Source organism: Ixodes scapularis, unplaced genomic scaffold, assembly GCF_016920785.2.
Source record: "Ixodes scapularis isolate PalLabHiFi unplaced genomic scaffold, ASM1692078v2 PGA_scaffold2__306_contigs__length_199485367, whole genome shotgun sequence".
NCBI lineage: Eukaryota > Metazoa > Arthropoda > Arachnida > Ixodida > Ixodidae > Ixodes > Ixodes scapularis.
The window spans coordinates 5,426,212-5,449,932 of NW_024609857.1; the positions used below are offsets into that span (position 1 = coordinate 5,426,212).

General features: G+C 47.7%; 1 protein-coding gene across 4 annotated transcripts; it reads left to right on the top strand.

Moving 5' to 3' along the window:
- Window positions 1-391: 391 nt before the first annotated feature.
- Window positions 392-23,301, top strand: LOC120839533 (importin subunit alpha-1). Of its 4 annotated transcripts, none has more exons than XM_040209923.2 (12): window positions 392-588; window positions 2,585-2,648; window positions 2,725-2,853; window positions 6,046-6,227; window positions 7,527-7,699; window positions 8,047-8,129; window positions 12,821-12,944; window positions 13,780-14,048; window positions 14,577-14,681; window positions 19,704-19,886; window positions 21,963-22,109; window positions 22,932-23,301. In XM_040209923.2, the coding sequence occupies exons 2-12, from the start codon at window positions 2,595-2,597 to the stop codon at window positions 23,022-23,024; spliced, it is 1,542 nt and encodes a 513-aa protein (XP_040065857.1). In that variant the 5' UTR covers window positions 392-588; window positions 2,585-2,594; the 3' UTR covers window positions 23,025-23,301. The 4 variants fall into 4 exon arrangements, with proteins under 4 accessions (XP_040065857.1, XP_042147607.1, XP_040065794.1 ...); XM_042291673.1 differs by having other exon boundaries at window positions 2,588-2,648; XM_040209860.2 differs by having other exon boundaries at window positions 393-588; window positions 6,043-6,227.
- The last annotated feature ends 420 nt before the right edge of the window (window positions 23,302-23,721 follow it).

The window sequence follows — 23,721 nt, forward strand, 5'->3', positions numbered from 1 at the left end:
CAAAACGTATTCCAGAAGGCTCCTTTTGCTCCATTTTAAATTATAATGTCGTACAACTGGGACGCTTGGATGGCTTTGGGAAAACATTTACGAATCAAAACAACTACCGCAACTACCGAAATAGTTTTGACGTCACAACGACAAATGTCGTACCCTTTTTCTTTTTTTTCCCCAGAAAAATTTGCGCATTTGTGAAATCAATATGGCTCTCAGAGGAAAACCACAAATGTTTCTTATAATATAAATTTGAAGTGAACACTTCAGTAATTCCACTGTTCTGCGTATTTTATTCGATTACAGCTGGATTTAAAAGATTAGCATGAATGATCAGCCAATGGGAACTCCCGATTTAACCATTTAACGTTCCCGACGGCAGCGCTGCCCACGGTCATCAGCCAATCACAACCACCAAGAATTCTGGCCTTGTAAACGACCGTTCGTTCAAATCCTTGTGCTTTTGCGTTGTCCGAGTTCGTTGTGCGTGTTGACGTCTTTGTCCGTTTTTATTAGCCGTTGTGCCGTCCTCGTGATTTTAACTTTTTATCTCTTCGTGTGCACGGGTCACTCACCGAAGCACAGCACGCAAAAGTAAGTCCTCGGCGAAGCGCGCTTGGGAGCGATATTTTGACCGGACACTCTAGGCCTAAAACTTTTAGAAAACGTGCTCCGTGTTCGCCGTTTCTTTTTCTTTCTCAGTTCGAATTTTGTCGGCTTAACTCCGCATTCCCACTACGACGGATAGTTCAAGCTCCTTCCAGAGCGCTCATTCCGTCCGAGCTTGTTCCCGTTGTAGCTAGACCCGTCGCCTTGTAAAGCTGTCGTACTGACGGTGGCCACTGCTGTTGTCGCGGAATATCAAATTAATCTTACCTTGTCCACCAAGTCTGCTGTATTATTTGCTCATTTCGAATATAGAACCACGCTGTGCGCGTCTGTTTATCGAGCAAAGAAATCGGGGTGGTGTCATTCTTGCCAACTGCGCAGTTGGAAAAAGCTCGTCTCCCCGGCGCCCTGGGCCGTCTCGCAGTTCGTCGTTGCTAGTCTCCTTTCAAGTTTTCGGACTTCCGAACGCGTCCACATATAACCTACCGCTCTTTTATCGCCGGCTCTTTTACAGAACACCACGTCACTGTTCCGGGTTCACATCGTCCAAAATCTTTGCGTTCCGTTCGTTGCTACGTTGCTAGCCTTTATTTGTTGAACCGTGACAGTGTTCGTAACAGTTAGCCCGCATTTCGCAACATGCCTAAATGTCCAAAGCACCGGCTTTTCTTTTTTTTTTTTTTTTTTTTAAGTTCAGTGTTCGTGTTTTTTCAACGGAGCTGTTGAGGGCTAGTTTTCCCGGCATCGTGTCCGTGGGCAGGCGGCAACCAGACAACAGGCTTCCCGGGTGACTGGTTGCCGCCGTCGCTCCTAGATGGCGGCAACCTTTCCAGCCTTTCCACTCTGGCTTGCCGACTTGCGGCCGGCCTTTACTTCATTCCCACCATAGTACATTGTACTGTGGTCAGTGTTGCCAACTCAAAAATTGAAAACCCGCAGTCGGAATCCCGAAAACCGCTAAATACAAAACACAGCGCAAAACGACTTTTTCAACTTTTTTCTTTTTGCTTTAATTCTTGACAAAGGTATAATAACAGTATAGATAGTATCAATGCCATCTGAAACAAAGCTTTCCTTTTGTTTTGACTAGAAGCCTGTTACGCCATGCCACAGTTCACCCAGGTGATCTGAAGCCAAAATTGCAGAGTGAGCGCATACGAACATTGCAAGGTTCGTATGCGCTCAACTTCAACTTCAACTTGTTGAGTCGTCTGTTACCAGAGGAGAAAGGTGCAGCGGCCGAAACATGCTTCTTCGTTGCAGCGTGTGCGACCAAATCCACATTTTTCGCAGATAGTTCCGTTTTGAAATAGCGGCACCTGGCTCGTCTGCTATTTAGAGGAACCTCCAGTAGCCAGTCTTTAAGCTTGGGGTCTTATAGCCAGTCTTTTCCAAACTTTTGAGCGTACTTCACTGCACGTTTTTCACAAAACAGTGACAAAAACGTCATAGAAAAATTGGAACATTCGTGCTGTTCAAACGTGCACGCACAAAACGAAGAGGCATGTTCCGATATTCAACGTCTTAATGTTTTGATGACGTCACAGGCGTTACTCTCACAAACCAGAACATCACTAAGAGTCAGCGAAGACGAGTCTCTTTAGTGTTGGACTCTTATTATCCTTATTATTATGGATATGAAAGGTGCATAACAGTAAATCGATATAAAACATCTATATCTCTGAAAAACCGCCAAGATGACATAAAATCGGCTAAAAATCCCGCCGCCCGCAAAACAGTAATTTATCCCGCTAAACAGAACCAAAACCCGCTAAATTTAGCGGGAAAACCGCTAAATTGGCAACACTGACTGTGGTGTACAGTGTGACAGCGAAGCTGTACTACAGCTTCGCTGGTCGTCTTCATCACCAGAGTGGAAAGGCTAAACGTTTTTCAGTAGTAAGCAGTAATAAAAAAGTGTTAATTTTTTTAACAGAATGTGCCCCTGTAATACTCTCATTTACACCTTTCTTTGTTGCAGCAGACCGAAAATGCCGACACAGAACCGTATCAGTAACTTCAAGAATAAGGGCAAAGACCAACAGGTGAGAAAGGGCTTTTGAGCTGCAGCGTGCAACGGGGGCTGCAGGTCGTTGAATGCGGTGCTTTTGTGTGTGGCAGGAGATGAGGCGACGGAGGAACGAGGTGAATGTGGAGCTTCGGAAGCAGCGGAAGGACGACCAGATCCTCAAGCGCAGGAATGTCAGCTTCAGCGAAGACCCCGTCAGCCCACTCGCAGAACAGAACAAGGTGAGCCCCCATTTGAGGAGGGCTGTGCAATCGACCCTGTTGCTGCTGTCAAAGATCTCGGCACACTGCTCTACACACATTAGTTGAAAAAGCAGGTCCTGGAAGCCTCGGAGAAGTAGCAGACATTTTGCTGGGAGACTTGGCTTCTTTAGTTAGATTGTTACTGAGGCCTGGGACAACAATCCTTATAACTTGCTATTTACCCTTTGTGCGATGCCTCAGAGCTTTTTATACATTGGTGCTCTTGCTGGCAATGTTTGTGCTCCTCCATTAGTTTTATCGACACAGACCCAGATATGGAGGACGTATACCTAGGAGGGGTCGTTGAAATGCTCCTCAAGCATGCTTGTAAACTTTCTTTTTACACCCAAACATCAACCACATGAAATTTGTGCAGTTTTGCTGCCCATTCCCCTCATTAGCCAGCTGTTAAAACATGAGGCCCTGTTTGAGCCTCCCATGTTGCAGGTTGGGAATTGGCAGGAAACCAGCACCTCTGCAGGTTCGGTTGAGACCTTGTTGCGTATTCAAATGGGTGTCACTGCTTCTAACCAAGCTGTGCGATTTGCTTGTGTGACAGGGTATAGGGTTTCATCCCACTGATGGTCAAGCTTTTTTTTCCCCAAACGATTTTTGCCAGTGGTTACATTTTCTTTCCGAAGAATCAATGTGCAGGTTTTTTCCTAATTATCTAATGGGAGCACATAAAGTGCTTGCAAGCCGTTTAGGTTTAGAGGCATCAAATAAAAATAATGAAGGCGAACAATTGTCACCTCTGACATTCGCTTTCATTTTGGGGCGTCCGCTTCCGTAACATTCCAGCGGTTTCGGTTTCCTAGCTCAAGGTACTTTACAGGGCATCTCCATTGGATGATGGGCTCTTATTCTCGGAATGCAATTTGGAAATGCGTTGAAAGTCTGAATTGGGAAGTGCCAGTATGGCACTACCGCCAGAGTGGTAGTGCCGCACGAAGTGAGCCTCATGTGCGCAGAGCGTCTAATGTGAGAACTGTAAATAGCCCAGCAAAGCTAAACACCGTACGAATATGTTTATAACTCGCCAAAAGACGTAACAAATAGCAACACCTCCTGCAGTGCGCACAGTTTCGCATTTAGGCGGTCGCTTTCAAATGTGTTATCTCCATCGTACATGTACGGCGACTACCGTCAAAGGGTTAATGGTGAACAGCGAGGATTTACGTTTGTGGTTAGTGTGCTCTGTAAAGAAACTGTTCACACCTTTTCGACCTCTCTCTCACACGACTATTCTAGTTTTTTTCGTTTATAGTTGTACCTTCTATAACGGTTCACACAAAAAAATATGGCATCTGATCTAGGAAGCTGAAATAGCTCCCGGAAACATATTTGGTAGGGAATTGCACGGATGTTCTTGATCCCGGGCCAAGAACAATGACAGTTGCATGTTGCAAGCTCAAATTTAAAGAAAGGTGTATTTTTTTTATATTTTGTACTATGAAATTCCAAGGTCTAGCTCTGTTTCTGCGAAAAATGGATCGTAGAAAATGATGGTCACCGATACGGATGTAAGAGCAGGGGCGAAAGTCTTAAAACGACTGTGATCGATTGGATTAGAAATATTCATGTCGTTTCACTTCCTTCTAAATAAAATTGCACGCATAAAAGCTAACGTCAAAATTTAAGAAAAAAGAAAACAAACTTCTGTGGTTTTTTTTTGCTTAAAGGGGCGGTGGAACAATTTGCGGACTTTGGCTAATTAATTGCGGGAATTGATCCCGGCCACATATAAAACGAAGGACCGAAAATTATTCTTCCCTGCTTGCCTTAGTTTTCATTAAAAAAAAAAAAAAAAAGAAATCTGTATCTCTGGCACCCCTCAACTCAACATTGAAGCGGCACCAGCTTCGCCTGTGACGTCGTTCGGAGTGGCGTTGGTTTCCGGTTGGGTGCTTCTGGCTTCCGTTTCCCCAGCGCTCGCCGGCTTGCCAGGCCTCGCCGCTCTCCCGTCGATTCCCGACCAACATGGCGGTATGGGCGGACGGCCTGAGCGACGTCGGGCGCAAGATGCTTGCGTACAGTAAGTCAGTTGGACTTGTGTGACGGGCAGTCGAAGTCGAGGTCGAGACACCAGGAACAATAACGATACTACGGACTGCGACCAACACACTCCGTCGAGCGAGAGAAAGACAAAACGTCCGGGTTGCTCGTGTAGCCGCCGTAGGCGCCTCGGGCGTCGACGGATGTCGGCGACTGCAGGTTTAATTGACTTGCGGTAGATGGCGCCACAAATCTTTTAGCGGCAATATTAGGCTTTTGAAGCGTTTCTGCATGCCTAAACAACAAGATTTTTTGAACTTAACCTTAAATGAAGCTTACAATTGCCTAACACTATCACTTACAAAAACCACTCCGAATGACGTCATACCACAGGTTCCATTTGCGGCCACCATGTGGCCGCAGGTTGGGAAAGTGTTTTTTATTTTGCGATTCCGCAGCGAAATAGAGGTATTTTGGGGTATGGTGGCACTTTTTCTCTTACTTATGCCGAAGTAAACAATATAAAAAATATAAGCTGCACATTCTTTTAGTGTTGAAATCATTGCACCGCCCCTTTAAGTATAATAATCTGGAAAAAAAAGTCCCATGCATTGTGGCCGCTCCGGAACGGCGGGGCGTAGATGCTTTAGTGTACGCAAAGAAGCGGGAAAACATTGCTTGCAAGGTCTGTTCCCATTTTTTTAGTGTTATTTTGTACTTACTTGGTGGAAAGCACTGACATTGCACATTGTATACAAAATAAATGAAGTTAACATGTGCTCAAGCGAATTTATGTTGTCACGGCAAAACAAACACCCCTAACCTATTGTCTGCTTTCTTTTTCTGCCCTTCTCTCTCTCTTTCCCCCTTTTTTTTACTACTAATGTTGGTGTTTGGGATTTGCAGCATCGTGTTCTCGTCTTTACCTCCTCGTTTTCAGTGACCTATAGGACCACCTCTAGGCCTTCTCAGCTTGGCCATTAAATGGTTTACTGTGACTGGCGACATTTGCGTCTGATGTTTCTACCCTTTTACGGTTTCGGCTATCTTGACCAGTAAAGTACAGCTGGAGCAAGTAAAAGAGCCAAAAGCTCATGCGCAGTGGCGCATGTGCCCCGCGTTTGTCACATTTTGTGGCAGCCCTTAATCGAGCATTTGCCCGGTTCTGTGCAGCAGGGGGCGGTGATGTCCCTGGAGGAGATTGTGCGTGGGCTGACGAGCGGGCAGCCAGAGTGCCAGCTGGAGGCGACTCAGTCCGCCCGCAAGATCCTGTCCCGGGAACGCCACCCGCCCATCGACGCCATGATCCAGGCCGGCGTGGTGCCGGTTCTGGTGCATTCCCTCGAACGCGACGACTGGTTGGTGCCACTTCCTGCACCGCTCGGAGGGGTGCCAGCGATTAGCCGCTAAAACTTGGCTGCCATTCACGCGCGGAAGTTGCCGTGGCAACGTCGGTTTTGGAGCACCACCTTTGGGAGACTAGCTGGGTAATGGCGAGATCCACTAGGTGACCCATGATTCGGGCAGCGTCACTTAGGTCATACCGTTGTAAAGGAGCGGCGTTGCCAGCCGCCTCCAGCTGCTCCGGATGTGTCTAACGGGAGAATACGGGAAGTGCTCTCTGTCATCATGCTCCTAAATGGTCTGCGAGGGGCCAATTTGCCGTTTTAGAAATACCTGGTGCCACCATGCAGACAACGGGATTCGAGGATTTTGAGTATGAAACAATGCATGGATTCCTAAGAAGGAGAAAAAAGCAGCGACTTGTAACGAACTTGAGAGCAGAAAGATAAGCCACAATAGGAATGAGAGACACTCAGTGGGAGCCCAGCCTGGGTCACTGCAGCTCAATAGAGCCAACGGCATCTTGCTTCCTCGGTCGAGGGAGTGCCCCCGTTGGCACATACTGTACTTGGCATAAGCCAGAACCTAGTGAACTGGCGATTTTGTAAAATTGTCCTTTTAGTGTCTTAAGGGACACTGACAGGGTATTTATGCTCGCCAGGGTTTTTATATGTACATGACATGAGAGCTCAACTACCCAGAACACAATTTTCCACTCGAAATTTGTTTTCTTTCCACCTGAAATCTGCTGATTGAGAACTGGCCAGTTTCAGTCGCGCTCACTGTTCTTCTCTGTGGTCACGTGCCGTTTCTTGTGGTTTCGACACAACCATCAAATATGATCAGAGTTGTAGGTCATTGAAGGCACACATTTATAATTTGCATTTTTTTTTACTTTATTCAGAATATATGCAACAGTGTAGGAAAATATTGATTGGGTAGTCTTCTGACAGCATAAGAAATTTCCTCCTGGCAAGATATAAAACAATTTTGGGGTGGTGTCTGTCCCTTTAACACCGTATAGAAAGGATAGTAAATGTTGTTGACGTCGGTTCTTGTCATGCTCTGGCATTCTGTGTAGCCGGTTGAACTATATAGTTATGCAATTCGGAAATAACTTTAGGTTTAGCTAATAATTCTATCTACACTGGAGAGCATTTTCCCCACTTGCCACACCGCTCATACGATCAATGGCGCCGCCGCCGTGCTCCTCCCAGAGTGCCGCTTTCCGTTCGTCCCTTCGTCGCCCTTTGAGCGTGGTCGCACGTCCTCTTTGAACCGCGCTGATGCGGTTGTTTCTCCCTCTCCCCCAGCCCCTCGCTGCAGTTTGAGGCTGCCTGGGCCCTGACCAACATAGCCTCCGGCACGGCCGAGCAGACGGACACGGTGGTGAAGGCCGGAGCTGTGCCCTCCTTCATCCGGCTCCTCCAGTCGCCCCACTCCAACGTGTGCGAACAGGCCGTGTGGGCGCTGGGCAACATTGCAGGTGGGGTAACCCCCAGGGTTTCTAGATTTCCTACCGGCGCCGCTTCGGCCCGGTGACTGTCAACGGCGCGAATGACAGCGATTCCAGTGCTAGCCATTGCGAACCTATTTGACACTAAGAGAAAGTGGCGGCGGCGTGACGACGGGGTAGAGTTGCGTTCTGGCTGCGGTGGTTTTTCCCCCATAATTAGATTGTCTGTCAAACTGCCATCCATACACCGAACCTACCGTGCCAATTTCGTATGGACCCACGAGGGGAGCCCCCCCCCTTGCCATGCGGCCACAGACGATGGATGTGTGCGTTGCGGGTGTGAACGCAGTGGATGTTGAGCTGGTGGCTTTGCGCAGGCGATGGACCTTCCCTGCGTGACATGGTGCTGAGCCTGGGAATCCTCAAGCCCCTCCTTGGTCTCATCAAGGCCGACGCTCCCGTGAGTCATCTGACGGGATCTCTGGAGCGACGAGCGTAGTACCACATTTATTTTTTATTTATTTATGACATACTGCGGACCTAAATGGTCCAAGCAGGAGTGAATACAGATCGTAAAATACACGACAAAAAACAGTCTTCAACAAAAGATATCAAAAAAGGCCACTAGGTTAAAATATACAGTAAATAACAAATGCAAAAATACAGGACAAGAAGCCTCCAAGAGCAAGATACACATTCCCAGTAAAAAAACCTATACGGTCATGAGGTAGGAAGAAGGAAGTGACTCAATGGGCAGGGAATTCCAGTCATTGATTGTTCTTGGAAAAAAGGAAAATTTGAAAAGATTGGTGCGAGCAAAGTACGGAGTCAGTGAATGTGGTTGGTGATGTCTGGTCTGTCTCGTAGCAATGGGTTTTAGATATGCGTGGCGATTAATAGATAGCTTATCATTTGCAAGAAGAAACAGAAACTTTAGCCTTGCTATTTGCCTTCGCTCCTGCAACAATTCAATTTTGTTTATCTGCATTAGAGAGGAGGGAGAATCTGATCGCTTGAACTTATCGTAAATGAATCTGACTGCCCGTCTTTGAACCCTTTCCAATTTATTTATGTCTTTTTTGGTAAAGGGATCCCATACAACGCTGGCGTATTCCAGTTTAGGTCTCACAAGCGTGTTGAACGCTAACAATTTTACGTTAGGGGGTGTATTTTTCAACTTGTGTCTAATGAGGACTAGCTTTCTAAAAGCAGCACATGTAATGTTGTCGATGTGTCTTGACCAGCCCAAATGACTATCAATTGTCAGCCCTAGATACTTGTAATGGTCTACCTCAGAGACGTTATAATCTTTTATTTTGTACTGAAAGGAGAGGTACTTCTTTTTGTTTGTGATTCTAAGAAAGACAGTTTTCTCGAGATTCAATTTCATTTTCCATTGGTAGCACCAGTCTTGTATAGAGTTTAAGCTTGAGTTAAGTGCGAGTTGGTCATTAGTACACAAAACATCTTTGAACAATACACAATCGTCCGCAAATAAACGAATGTTCACTCCTGGGTCCACAACAGAAACAATATCATTGACGTATATCAAGAGCAATAGTGGCCCAAGGACACTTCCCTGGGGTACACCGGAAGTCACATCAAGCATCTCTGAGCAACCAGAACCAACCTCGACATACTGTCTACGACCATGTAGATAGGATCCGATCCATTTAACGATGGCTGAGTCAAGACCAATACTTTCCAATTTAAAAAGCAGTTTACCATGTGGCACTCTGTCAAATGCCTTGCTGAAGTCTATGAATACGGCATCTATCTGACCAGATTTATCCAAAGTGGAGGCAAATTCGTGCACCGTGGTGACTAGCTGTGTCACTGTTGAATAGCCCTTTCGAAATCCATGTTGAAACTCGGTTATTAAGTTATTTTTATCAATGAAGTCAGTTACCATATTTGAAATTATATGTTCTAGTAACTTACACGATGTACACGTAAGCGAGATTGGCCTGTAGTTGCTCAGAGATAAGTGGTCTCCTTTTTTAAACACCGGCACAACACGTGCTAAGAGCCAATCATTCGGCAGAACTCCCGACAAAAATGACGTGCGGAATATCACTGTTAAGAAGTGTGCTAAGGGTTCCGCGAAACGACGCAGAAAGGCATTGGGTATCTTATCAGGCCCAGGTGACTTTTTCGTTTTCAAGTTCAATAACATGGAAAATACGCCTGCAAGCGATATGCGATCAGCATTCACGTAGGACCGCTCATGATTTTCACACTCGTACGTTTCAGCGTCAGAAAAAACTGACTGGAAGTATCCATTAAAATGACGAGCGATCACTATGGTGTCATCAATCACTGTACTGTCAACACATATTTGGTCGATGGGTTTTCTTTTGTTGCTTAGGTAGCTCCAAAACTTCTGAGGGTCGTTTTTAATAAAATTAGGCAGAGTATTAGAAAAATAATAATCACGTCCTGCATGTCCTGAAGGCGACCGTTGTTTCTACGTTTAGTTTTTTTAAGGCGTTTAATCCTTCGCTTTAAGTGAATTATTTTCCGATTCACCCAGGGGTGAGCCCTATTAACACGCTTTTTCTTACTGGGGACAAAGTTATCCAAACAGTAGTTGCAAATAACCTTAAATTTGTTCCATAAAACTTGCACGTCTGAGTCGTTAAAACTATCAAGTGCCAAATCCAGATAGTCCAGAATACACTCATCATTGGACTTCGAGAAGTCTTTAATTTTCTTAACTACACTTTTCCGTTCAGGTGACTCTTTCGCTAAAGTACAACAGAAATAAACAAGTTTATGATCCGAGATCCCCCTCTCGACACTGACCGTATAATCAGATAAGCATCTACTAACAAAAACGAGATCAAGGATAGAGCAGCTCGAGCCCTGCTCTCGCGTGTTTTCGGTTACAACCTGCTGTAGATCATAGGCAAACATAGTGTCAAGAACAATCTCACTGTCCTGACATGAGTTAGCGGACAAATTGGCCCAATCAAAACCCGGAAGGTTGAAGTCCCCAACAACTGCAAGTTTATTGTTCCTGTATGAGGATATGTGGTTGTACAGTTGGTTTAGGAAGTCTGGTTGAGAATTGGGAGGTCTATAAACAGCGTACAAGATAATTGTGTTACCCCAGCAATTCAGCTTTAAACATAAGCTTTCATGCTCTTCAATCTGATCTAGAAGCACGGCATGAATATGATCTTTCAGTATTACAGCAACCCCCCCACCACGCGATGGGCGGTCTCTGCGGAATATGCTGTAGGATGGTGGAATGATACTATCATTATTAATGTCCTCGTGCAACCATGTTTCCGTTATTACCGTAATATGGGGATCATAATTCAATAAGAGAAGTTCCAGTTGGTTAACCTTGTTCACAATGCTCCGTGCATTTATGTTTAAAATGCGGAGTTGCTTTGATTCTGGAGTACATGGGCGTCATTCATTCGAACGTGGTTGTAATTGTGGCAGCTGAACGCGGGAGTTTGCGACGTCATCCCAGATATACCAGTCATCATTTATACGAAGCTTGTCATGTACCAAAAACACTTTTTTCCCTTGGTCCTTATCGGTCTTAGCGCTCAACCAAAGTGCCCAACGTTTTGCTAACGTGCTTGGTGAATAGTCGTTGCAAATGGATATCCGTGTATTTTTTAATTTTTTGGCATTGCGAAGTATTGCTTGTTTTTCGTTATAGTCCTGAAAGAACAAGATGACAGGCCTTTTGTCACTAGGTTTACCGAGCCTGTGAATCCTTGAAATGGAAGTGCAAGTTACACCTAGTATGCCATTCAGGACCTCTGTGATCACTTTACTCTTCAGCTGTGCTTCCGTTTCATCTTCTGTTTCTGCTATCCCGTAAACGACTAGATTTGATCGACGGCTCCGATCCTCGAGATCTGTAATTTTCTGAGTTTGAAAAAGAACAGTCCTTTCAAGATTTACGAGGCTACTTTCCAGCGCCTGAACTCGTTCCGTTTTCTGCCTGAGCTCGTGAAGAATTTGGTCAAATTCAACAAACCTGGCGTTAATTCCGCTTATCATGACTTCAGTTTTACTTTGTTGTGTTTTTAACTCTGTAATTTCTTTGTGGATTGCACTCTGTCCGTTCATTATTTGTTGAAACATCTCCTCAGTCGTAGGGCCAGGATTGGTCTCGACATCACCGCAAACAAGTAATTTGCATGCATAGAAACAATCATACGCAATGTCAATACAAGTTTGTGGGCATGGCACAACAATGAGCATGAGAGTATTGCTCGCAAAAAGAGAGGTTTTGTGACCAACCTGTATAAAAAAGAGCGTTGTCTTAGTTGACATCGTGCTCTTGTCGCTTTCGCCGAGCCCACTGAAGATGAATTCCTGGGTTAGTCCTTTTGTAGGCGTTGAAGCACTTGACGTCACGAACCCAGAGGGCAGCACTTCTGCGACTGGCGATTGTAGAGACACTTGGTCATCGTTGGCGGCTTGCTTGTCGCTTCCACACGTGCTGTAGTCGATCGGTGCTCCAAGATAAGAACAGAGCAGGGCCTGTATAAAAAAGAGCGTTGTCTTAGTTGACATCGTGCTCTTGTCGCTTTCGCCGAGCCCACTCTACCTAAAGGTTGCTGGGGGTACGGCGAGGCTAGCGTTAGCTGTATTCTTAAAAGGCATCGTAAAATGGAAGCTGGTGTCGGGGACTGACGCCCCTTTTCCAAATGAAAATGCCTTGTTGGAATATTGTCACAGCCTTCATATGACAAGCCTTGGTCCGAGGTGACTATTGCTTGCAGCTTCCTTTTTCTTCCAAATCATTATTTTAGGTGTACGACCTTCGTTCGACCTCCTGGGAGGCCAGACTGAGCAGGTTATGTTGCCCACAGAGGGTAACTTTCGTTGAGGTGGGGTACGATTGTGGCCAAATGGTACGGAGTCGAAGGGGAAAAGGAAGGTTACTCTCGTCGACACTTCGCGTAAACCAGCCCTCGTAAACGAGGACCGTTGCCCGTTATAAGCACCGTAGACGTGAAGTGGTTTTATCTCGAGCACTACCGCGTAACCAAAGTAAAAACTAATTGTTTCATGTTCGCTTCAGTACTGGAGCAGAAAACTCTCCCCCAGTTTACTGGAAAGAGATATTGGGGCTTTGGGCACTCCCATCTCCATCCAGTGGGACTTCCGTTCTTGCAGGCTGCATTCTTGCGCAACGTGACGTGGTCCCTGTCCAACCTGTGCCGAAACAAGAACCCTCCGCCCCCGTTCGAGGCAATCCGAGAGTGCTTGCCAGCCCTTGCGCAGCTGATACACCACACGGGTGAGTGGCTGTTCCAGGGGCAGACTTCACTGTACGGAGCAGTTACGTGCCACTCGCTGGCAGCTTCGCCGTAAATCGGTCCTTTAACGGAAGGGCGTCGCACCAGTGCCGCATCAGCATTTGGCTCGAACTCGCGTCGTCGCCGCCAGTGCCACGGCCTCACCATGGAGCTGGTGTTGACCGAGCACACGCGCAGCGGGAGACCGCACTAGGTTAGGGTGAAGAGAACAAGCGCCCGGCTTTGAAGGAAGCCGGGAGACAAGAAATAGTGGGGCTAAAGTTGGGGTGTGTGTGTGTGTGTGGCTGCAAAAGACTGAAACTTTGCGTTCCACACCTGCCAGAGCACTAGCTTTAAAGGGGCTTTCTTTCGGGGAGGCTGCTGCGTGCAACGTCGCTGCAAAGGTATTGGAGAATGCATTGCCTTACCATTGCCTTTGTCACGGTAGTGTAGGAAAGAGGCATTTTGGTTTTTTCTCGGTTTAAAAAAAAACTCCTCTTAAACAACTTTTTTTTTTACCAGAGGAATGTGTTTTTATGAAGCATTCAAATTGCCATGCCTATCAGCTTTGTTCATTTATAAGCTGACAGTGCGATGGAAGTTAGATACTCTATGGACCTGTTGTACTTCTATCTTTCGCCATGTGAAAGATACACATACCCATACCCACGTGCAGAGAGCGTTGTCAAATGATGAAAGGGAGGTGGCTCGTTGGTCCGGTAAGTGTCTAGCTCCCACTGTGCAGTAGGGGTGAACATAGTATAGGTACAAAAAGTGCCCAGTCTGGTGCCTGCCAGTGTGTAGACGGGTCGTCCCGTGGGTGCGCCTTCCCCGCAGACAAGGAGGTGGTGGCGGACGCCTGCTGGGCCCTGTCGTACCTGACGGACGGCTCCAACGAGCAGATTGAGGAGGTGGTGCGGGCGGGGGTGGTGCCCCGTCTGGTGGAGCTGCTGGGCCTGGGGCCCGTGGCGGTGCTCACCCCCGCCCTCCGGGCCCTTGGCAACGTCGTGACCGGCAGCGACGCCCAGACCCAGGCCGTCATAGACGCTGGGGCCCTGCCCCACCTGCGCGCCCTCCTGCGACACTCCAAGGTCAACCTGCAGAAGGTGCGCGACTACTGGACGTTCTTCTCGAGGCCGCTTTCGACTTAATCGCGCAGCGGTGCCTGAATTGTCTCAGTCCGGTGTGTTTACTGCATTCAGGAAAGTGGCCCCTCCATTTCGCTTGATGGCGCTGAAGTGTTAGGCTGTTGCCGACTGCAACCCTCGCGGTGTGACGGTGGTGGCGGGGAATGTGGCACATAGATGGCCTGCTCTGCTGCAGGTTACTCTGCAGCTCGACAGTTCATGGAAGTTGATGGCGAGCCATTATGTGGTGGGGAGTTGAGGTTTCTGAAAGAGGACATGCTTCGCAAAAAAAAAAAACTAATATAGCTGAATGCAAATTTTAATTTATAGTGCTTCATCTTTCTTTTACTCAGTCTGGTGTAAAATCTTCAAGACTATTCTCGGTGTTGATTTTCTAGAAAGAGCTTGTTCCCACTGGTTTGGGGAATACAACACCAGCACTTTTTAGGGGTTGTTGCTGCCTGCATCCACGAGCAGCCTCTGGATCCAACGTGTTTATCTGTGCAGGAAGCGGCCTGGGCTGTCTCCAACATCACTGCCGGCAACGAGAACCAGATCCAGTCGGTGATAGACGCCGGCCTCATCGAGCCGGTCATAGAGGTGCTGGCCACGGTGAGTGTGGGGCCTTCGACTGCCTGCGGGACTGCGGTGTGGGGCTTGGAACACATCCGACTCGCTGGTTTGTTCATGGTCCCGCCCATTTATTGTAGCATCCTTTAAATTGCAACAAGATGTGTCGCCACAGCCACCGGGTAATTACGGTAGAGGTTGCGGTAAACTTGGTACAGTATAGACCACTTACAACGTAACCGCTTATAGTGCAGGACCGGGTATAACGCGGTTTTTTTAAACCACCGGTTCGCCTCCCATAGAACTTCATGTAATTACATACCGCTTAAAACGCAGGCGCGCGAAGGGAAATACCGGTTATAGTGCGGTTTCTGGCACAGCCCGCCGACGACCGGAGCAGCGAGCACGCTTCCCTGTGCGACACTAGATAACTGCGCTGACGGCGCGAGCCGCAAGCGTTGCGCAAGCGGCACTCGCGGGGCAAGGAGGTTGCTCGAAGAAGCGGGAGAAGCGAAGAGAGAGGTTTCAGTTGCCCTAGCGACGGAGGGACGCACGCACATGTCGTTCACGTGCGCGTCCCTCCGCCGCATCCCACTAGAGCGACAGACAGCGACAAACGACAGCGACACACGACAGACGACACCGACAGACAGCCTGTTTGTCGAAGTCCGCGGTCCCACTTGGCGGACACGACACAGAACACAGAGGCAAGGAAACTTGTTTCCTAGTGGGACTGGAGTTGTCAACAAAACACTTCGAAATACACAGACAAACTGAGTCTGGCGACGCGGTTTTCGTGTTTTGCTCTTTGGGCATAAAACGCGCCGACAAACACGGTGTAAGAGGAGACGATTACTTTATTTCTTGATTAAAGCATTCACTTGTCTTCATTTGCCGTTGGCGACCTTCCGCAAACAGTCGTGACAATCGACACCAAGCTTTTTCCAAGTTTGAATAACCGAATCGTTCCTTTTTTGAGTCGTTCGAGGAATTCTAGGTGAGCGCCACGGAACTTCACGCCGATTTCGAGGATGTTTATAACCTCGTATCCGAATGATCAAGGGCAGGCGTTTTTTTGGACGTGATGACAAGTCTCTCGTCTGCCGGAATGGCTTGCCGCGGAACGTGGTGTCCTACTTCGTGTTGAGAGGTCTTACTTTGGTTAGTCCTCGAACATGAGTGGGTATCCATCCTGATGCAGGGCCGTAGACCTCGGCGTCTTGAAGCACCACCTCACGCACCAAGTTTTCGCGAGCAAAACCAACCACAGCAAATTCCCCTTCGCAACCCGACCGCCCGGCGCAAGCAAGCAAGCCGCGCCCGCGACGAGCAATCGAGAGATCGGAACTGCGGGAACGAGGAGTGGCCGCCAAGGGCTTTTCTGAAGGTCTAGCCGTTATAGCGGCGAAGCGAGCCACGGGAGGAACGGGAGGAAGGGTAGAAGGGTGGGAAGGGAGGCAACGGAAGGCACAACCGGGCGAGGAGGATACGTTTGTCTCCGAGACATGTTCCTCAGTGGGACTGCTTGCTGCGTTTCAAGTCCAACGACAGACAAGGACTCGTCCGTCGTCGATCGTTTGTCGGCGCGTGTCGGCAATTGTCGCGGGCATTGGTCGTTGTAGTGGGACAGCATCGGCGACACGGAACTTTGTGGTGTCGTCGGACAAAAATCGGTGTTTGTCGCTCTAGTGGGACGAGAAACAGCCGCAACGACAGACCAATCGCAGGTCGAGGAGAAGTGTTCGCGCGCGTTGCATGCATGCCGGTCGCGGGCCGGCTGCTGGTTGTGATCAACGTTGCGATCGTCGTCGTAGACGGCGTTCATCTCATCGTTCCGCGTAAAAGCGCTATCCTTGACTGTAAATGTTCGTTGTGTGTCGCTATGATAACCCAGCACGTACTAGAAGGGAAGATCCACCTACTCGAGCGGCGATGTCGTGGCGGCGCTCTCAAGACGGCAGAAACGCCCGTGTCGTCGTGTTTGTTTACATCGACTACAGTTGTGATTTCTAAGCATTTGTGTCCTCGAACATCGCCCGGATTTCTTATTTGGCGCATTTCATGCGTGTGCTCAAGTTCAAGGTATTACTGGCGCGTACCGTATGAAGGATGCGAATTTTCACGCGTTTTCATCTCCGGAGAAAAGTGATTAGGGTTAGCAATCCTGAACGCTCGCAACGTCCGTCCGCAACCCGCGACGCCGCTAAAAGGCTGCGCCAGGCAAAAGCCGCTCATTTCTTTCAAAATGTGTGACACACTTGAGAGAGAAGTGTACTAGTCTGGTGTAATAAAGACTTTCCTCAAACTAAGGTTTATTTTTCATCTAACATAAAACAAATTCTTTTACACAGGTAAGTTGTCTTATGGCATGTATTTTGGCCTGAAAAATTGATGTTTCGGTTATAACGCGGTACCGCTTATAGTGCGGATTTTCGCGACTCCCGCGACATACGTTATATGCGGTCTACACTGTAGTTGGTTGTGAAAGTGACTGCAATCTATGCTCGTTTTTGCCTCAAGAACTGTAATGAAAAGAATTCGGCTACTCGCTGAGCATTACCAATTTCCCCGTTTATATAGAGTTCAGATAAGTAGGTTCATTTTAGATTAGATATACAAAGTGTTTCACGAAAAGTGGACAAATTCGATATTGCGAAAACTATGCGTCGCAACAAAAAAATACTTATGTAGTTTCGGTCCTGGGCCAGGGGCCTATTTAGGAAAATTATTAAAGTCCGGAATAATTAAGCTGTTAATTATTTTCACATAATTAACTTCTTTAATGTTGTGTTTAAGGGCATGGTGTCATTAGAAAATTGCTCAGCATCATCGAAAAACGCTAAATCAACAAATTGCAGAACGATAGTTCAAGCAAAGCATTTTACACCTTTCTGAAAAACCACGCAACTCCGACGGGTTTCTAAGTTTCGGTTTCCTATCGGAGCGCATCTCGGCCCCGAAGGCACTGCACCTCGTGGAGAAATATGCAACCAACCTCTGCTGCGCTGTCCTCACGCGACACAGCAGAGGCTGGTTGCACTATTTCTCCATGGGGCGTGGTGCCGTTGGGGCCGAGATGTGCTCCGATAGGAAACTGAAACTTGAGGCCCGCTTCAGACAAGGCAATTTCTCCCAGCATCTTGATGTTGCAGGGCCAGCAACACGGGCCACCCGCGTTCACGCGCAGCAACCGAATTGCTAAGACTTGCCATCATCATCATGAAAATTGATTTGTCTTGCACTATTTAGATGCACAGCTACGCACTAAAAGCATATTTTTATCTTTGAATGGCATTGAGAATGCTAACTCATATTTTTGAAGACAGGTTTACTTCCAAAATCAATCTTTTTCAAACCAAGACTAAGTCTTTAGCTGTCATCATCGCCACCACGGGGGTGTCACGGGAAAATATTGCATCCCCAATTAGCTGCTGCCGCTTCAAACGTCTCAGAGTTGTTAGAGTTGCTCGTCCGTTTCGAGCCGAACCCAATCTCAGCAATTCGTGTTGATCTAGGGAACAACCCACCAGCAACCTCAAAATTGAAGGAAAAGTTGCCCCGTCTGAAGCGGGCCTCAAAACCTATTGAATTTCCGCGGTTTGTAGGCGCGTCTTTGTTCGTCAAGTTGCATCTCAACTTTGCAGTGATGTGAGCTTCCCTCGCATGCTTTCTCCGAGTATTTATACCGGTACCCGATTTTGCACGCTGTAGTTTCTGCTGAAAATTCGCCTGATCCGCCACAGACTGTTCAGCATTTTTGCGCTTGATTGGGGTGACCGTGTGGATGAAGGGCCCGTCGAGACCGGAGGAAGGTTTGTCGGCAGCGCTTCTTTGTTCGTCAAGTTACGTCGGAAACTGGTGTAGGTGTGAGCTTCCCTCGTGATAGTTTCTGTGCTGCCACCGTTCCGCCTCACCGAAGTACTCCTCTGCTGGCTTTATTAAATGAAGAATGCCTACTGAAACTTCTCCTTCGAAGATGCATTTATTCGTCTGTCAAATGTGTTCATGCCAAGTCTCATAGTTTTCGGTCAGTTGCGTGGCAAATTGGGTAAGCAATTTTTCCCTCGTCCCACCATTGTCGCAAGTTGAGACTTCGTGGGACAAAATTACATTCGTGCCCTGCCATCATTGTTTCAGTTCCCACGACACTAAGTAGAAACTTCTGAGGTTCGTGCAAAATAGTCAAGGTATTTCTGTTGTCTTGTGACGATGTTATTCCGCTCGATTGGCACTAGGCCTCATGTCTGGAACCGAGGGACGTTGCTGATGTCGCCACGTCACGGAGCAGACGACGCGCTATTATCTAGACAGTGGAGGCACTTGTAGCAATGGATTACACCCGCAGCCGCGAAGTACATCTGCCGCGTATCCCCTCCTTCCTTTTCCCGTGTTCTGAATATGTTCATGTTTTCCAAAATGGCCGTCCAAACCGAAATCTAAGATTCTGCTCCGTATTCGTGCGCCAGAATGTATATTTTACGCGTTCCGGTACACGAATCCGGAATGCATGTCGGTCTAGACCGCGCTTAGACTGTCGACTGCAAATCTTTCTTCACTTCATAGTACCGTAAAATCCTGTAAGAATGCCCGCCCTAAGTAAAGATAAATGGTGAAAAATAGAGGACACCGAAAATTGGCAATCCACAGTGCGGTAGAGCGCCCAGATTGTGGACAAAAAAGGCAGAATCCAGCTGCGAGCTCGCATGTCACGAGAAAGGGTATTGCAGATCCGCATTTCACGGCTCGATAAGCACGGGAGAACCCGCTACGAACTCGCTTGTCACACATGCCAGTACCGCAGAACGTGTGGTTGATGCAATTCTTGTCTGACATCACGTGATGTACCACAGAAATCGAAACGGATAGGAAATGTTCTGGAATTTTTATGTTATGGATATTCGGCAAAAAAAAAAAAAAAAACTGAATAAGCAATCTCTCGAGGGAGGGCGTTGATGCTGGATTTACAGTATTGAGATGTGCCGGTGGATGTCAGTACGTTTTTACTGGTCAAGGTTCCTTTTGCCTTCCTGTGTTGGCGAAGTCCCAAGCAGCGTGTGTGTGCAGGGGGACCACAAGAGCCAGAAGGAGGCGGTCTGGGCCATCACGAACCTGACGTCTGGTGGCTCCCTGGAGCAGATAGTGTACGCCGTCCAGGCCGGGGTCCTGCCTCCCGTCTGCCAGATGCTCGCCGTGCCGGAGGCAAAGACCCTCCTCGTGGCCCTGGATGCCATCCGCAACATCCTGGCCGTGAGTGGCACCCTTCCGGCAGCATTTCCTTCTCAACTTTGCCGAGTGGCGTCTAGTCAAAAATGCTTTACTGGATTTCTGGCATTCGCTGGAGGAAGGTAGTGGAGCATAAATCTGCACCATACTTTGTTTTAAAAAAAAAAGTGGTCTTCTAAATAGGCTGTCTAGCGACCGGGAAAACCGGGATTGTCAGGGATATTGTCAAAAAGCAAGCCCAGTCAGGGGAAAATGGGCCGAAAATGCCATCAAGTGCCCTGAGCAAAGACTTGAGGACTTGGGGGTAGAAAAATAGGCAATCAATTCTGCTTGAGCGGAGCGCGGGCTTTGCTCACCCGATGTAGTCTGCTACCTGAAGCAAAGGGAACCGCGGACGAATCCAGTCCAAGCCTTGGATTGCACTGAGGGCACAACACTAGACGAGATCCAGTTACAGCTACTAGACTTAGTTACAAATGGGAAAGCCGCAGACCCTAATCCAATCCAAACATTAAGCCGAAAGTATCCGAAAGTGTGCATCTGGCGGCCATGCGCCATGCTGCCATTTGGTTATTCACAGGTGTGGTTGAGCCTAGTGTTTTCATTGTGTTTCCGGAAGTGGCCTCTTCACTGTGTCGAATAATACAATAGTAACACAGAAACAAAAGAAACAAACTGGTCTGCGTCGTACATTGCTTGGCGGTGACGTGCCCCCAATGTACTACTGTTTCACCTTTTGATGGATTGCAGTAAATGCTACTTGCCTCCCAGCAAATCTAGCGCTTCACATATATCGCACGACTATGCACACCGCGCATCGCTGCACCCTTTCTGAAGGTCGGGGCACTCGCACACGGTTGCATTGACTTGGTTCGTGGCGTGCTCTGCGGTTCATTGCAACGTGAAATGGTGTGGTCGTGCCCATACAGAAAGAGTGGGTAGGATCAATCTGACGGATGCCCTTTATCTTCTATCTCCTGCGAGTTGTTTGCGGTGTTTTACTGTACACAAGGGCATCGCTCTGGACAATGCCCCCTTTGTGTCGGCTCTCATGGGAAGAAATTCGAAGACAATGCCCATGCCTGTGTGTCTTGCCACACTATATCAAACTGTAGAGATAGTGTGTTCTGACAAGATAATGTATCATCGGGGGTGTCCACCAATACTGAATGCCTCCTTGGGGGCCATGACCTTGTGTATTCAAGAGGAAGCAATGCAGCACTATGAAAAGATAGCATTGGCATTATTCATTAGGACAATTTTTAGATTGTGTATAAAGTTCAGTTCTATATCAAATACTATATATAAATATAGTCACTCTGACGACTAATACACCTATAGCTAAATTACCCTAGTATCAAGGAGAATGCTGGTGATGTAGGTCTGTGTGCCGCACGTGCTTGCCTTCCTTGTATAAAAGTAAAAAAACAAAAGGCATTGACGAACGTGTGTGCAAGATGGCATTCTTTTTAGGCTTTTGCGTTGGAACAGTTACTATTGGAGTTACTAGCACGTGCGGCGCGTAGACCAACATTACCTGCGTTCTCCTTGATGCTTGGGTAATTTAGCAATAGGTCTATCGTAGGCATTTTGGATAAGGGAGCTGGGTCAATAGAATGTCTCCATTTTGGTGTTACTTGCTCTCCCCAATGATTAGATGGAGTCTGTAAAAACTGCTGTTCACATGCTGAACCTACCATGCTGATTCGATACGGACCCATGAGGGGAGCGAGCAAGCCAGAGGCTGCACACGGCGTTTATGGCACCAGAAGGATTGCCGAACCGGACAGTATTGGAAAAGCGTAGGAAAGTTGCGGAGTTATCTGATGTACGACTATCTCTGAAGCTCATAATTTTTCCGTGCGCTTCCTTTGGCTATCTGTCCAATGTAACTGCTGCATTTCGCAACCGTTTGGAAAGTTGTGTCTAACGCAAGTGTATACTTGTCAGCATTAAAGGCGGTTCAGTTTCGGACATTGCGACTGTATGCCTCAGATAGTCCTGGCATATTGACGTGCAGTTGCGAGACAGCCTGCAGGGCCGATTTCCAGGATGGGTGTTGACGTCGCTTTTGGTTTTGGTGCTTGTTTGTCTCCCCAGGCTGGGGACAAGCTGGGTGAGCGTGAGAAGATCTGCCTGATGGTGGAGGAGGTTGGGGGCCTGGACAAGATTGAGGCCCTCCAGACGCACGAGAACAGCGAGGTCTACAGGGTCTCCCTGGGCATCATTGAGGAGTACTTTGGCGACGTGAGTAACTACCGGTCTCGGGCCCTTGCCTGCTGGGACAACACCCTTTCTCGAACAGCGAGGCACATCGTAGTTGCTTCTGCTCACACCGCCGTAACTTGTTGGGTCGTGCGAGATCTCTGCCAAAAAATATGGGATGATGGTGCAGGAGAGCTTCGTTGTTAGATTAGGAATAAAGAAAAAGCATTGCCAAAAGACGGCTTGTTGGCAGTGGCTGCACTTTGTTGGGCCACTTTCCTTCTTGATATGTTTAACAAATGATGAGGCAGAGATGAGACCTTTCCATACAGAAATGCTGCTTGTGTGGTGGCACTACGCATCGTATATGTTCCGGTTCTCTAAATCTTGCTGCACCCTTAGCGTAAATCCCGACGATTGGTTCGCCGCATGCTCCTCGAAAAAGTGGGCTCGCAAGGTTTCTTCAGTACTGGCGTGGCTGCCAACAGCACAGTATTGCCGCGCTGCTTGCCTTAATTTTTGCGGGCATACCGCCACGGTTGCCGAGTGCCAGTACCGTGCTTTAGATTTGTTTCTGATAGATCCCCATCTCTGTGAGAAAACTATGTCGATACTGAAACTAGCATTTATTTAGCTGCCCCAAGGTGCCTGCCATGTTCCAGCACGTCAGATGACGAATGTTCGCGGTGCGCGAAACCATAGATCATGTATGATCGATGTCCTGCATGCAATGCATGTATGTCAAAGAATGTGCGCTGTACAGTACAGTACCTGCCACATGAAAACCAGTGGGTGGGATTTGAACCCTTGTCATCGCGCAGATGCGTTGTGCTCAAGAATGCCGTGGCTGCTTCTTTTCTTCAGGGCGAGGACGAAGACTATGGCCTGGTCCCAGAGTCTGCAGGGGACGGCTTCACTTTTTCGGCTCCGGCTCCCGACCAAGGCTTCTCCTTTTGAGCCCGGCCTTGGGGACTCCCCTCGTTTGAAATGCATGTTGTGTGTATGTATTGCGGAAGAACTGGCACACCAGTCGGATCCTTGTAAAGTTTGTACAGATTTGTTTATATGCCGCCTTCCCCGTAACTCAAGTGGAAAACAAAAATAGGATTGTGTTTGTTCCTTTGCTTGCTCGCTTGTACATTCTGAATGGAAGGTGTCCCTGCCCTTCTGGTCCCTTTGTCTCCACTTATTTTCTATTTTTGTACTTTTAAATAAAGGTCTTGAGTGTTTCGGGTGCATTGACTCTGTCTGAATCCTCTGGCAGGTGGACCTCAAAGCGTGTAATATAATCTTTCTTTCAAGAATAAAATACCCGATGCATGTCTCCCTCCATAGGGTCTTGAACATAAAGATCTGTGGTGAACCCTATTTTTCCCCCAGGTAGGTACTTGAGAAAAGAACGGAGAATTTGTGCAGAGATTTGTGGATACATCTACTGGTTGTGTGATGCAGACAAGTGTGGAGGTGCCAAATTTCCGGGCTGTCTATGCTGTTAAGTGGTGCCCTGATGGGGTAGAGGAAGGGGGAAATGGGGGTTCAACCCCCCCCCCCCCACGAGTTTTTTTTTTGTTTTGCACTTCTGCCTGACGAGTTCGAGACCTTTCCTAAGTTCAGTCTTGTCGCTTCACTCTATCATCAATGGAGCGTAGGACAT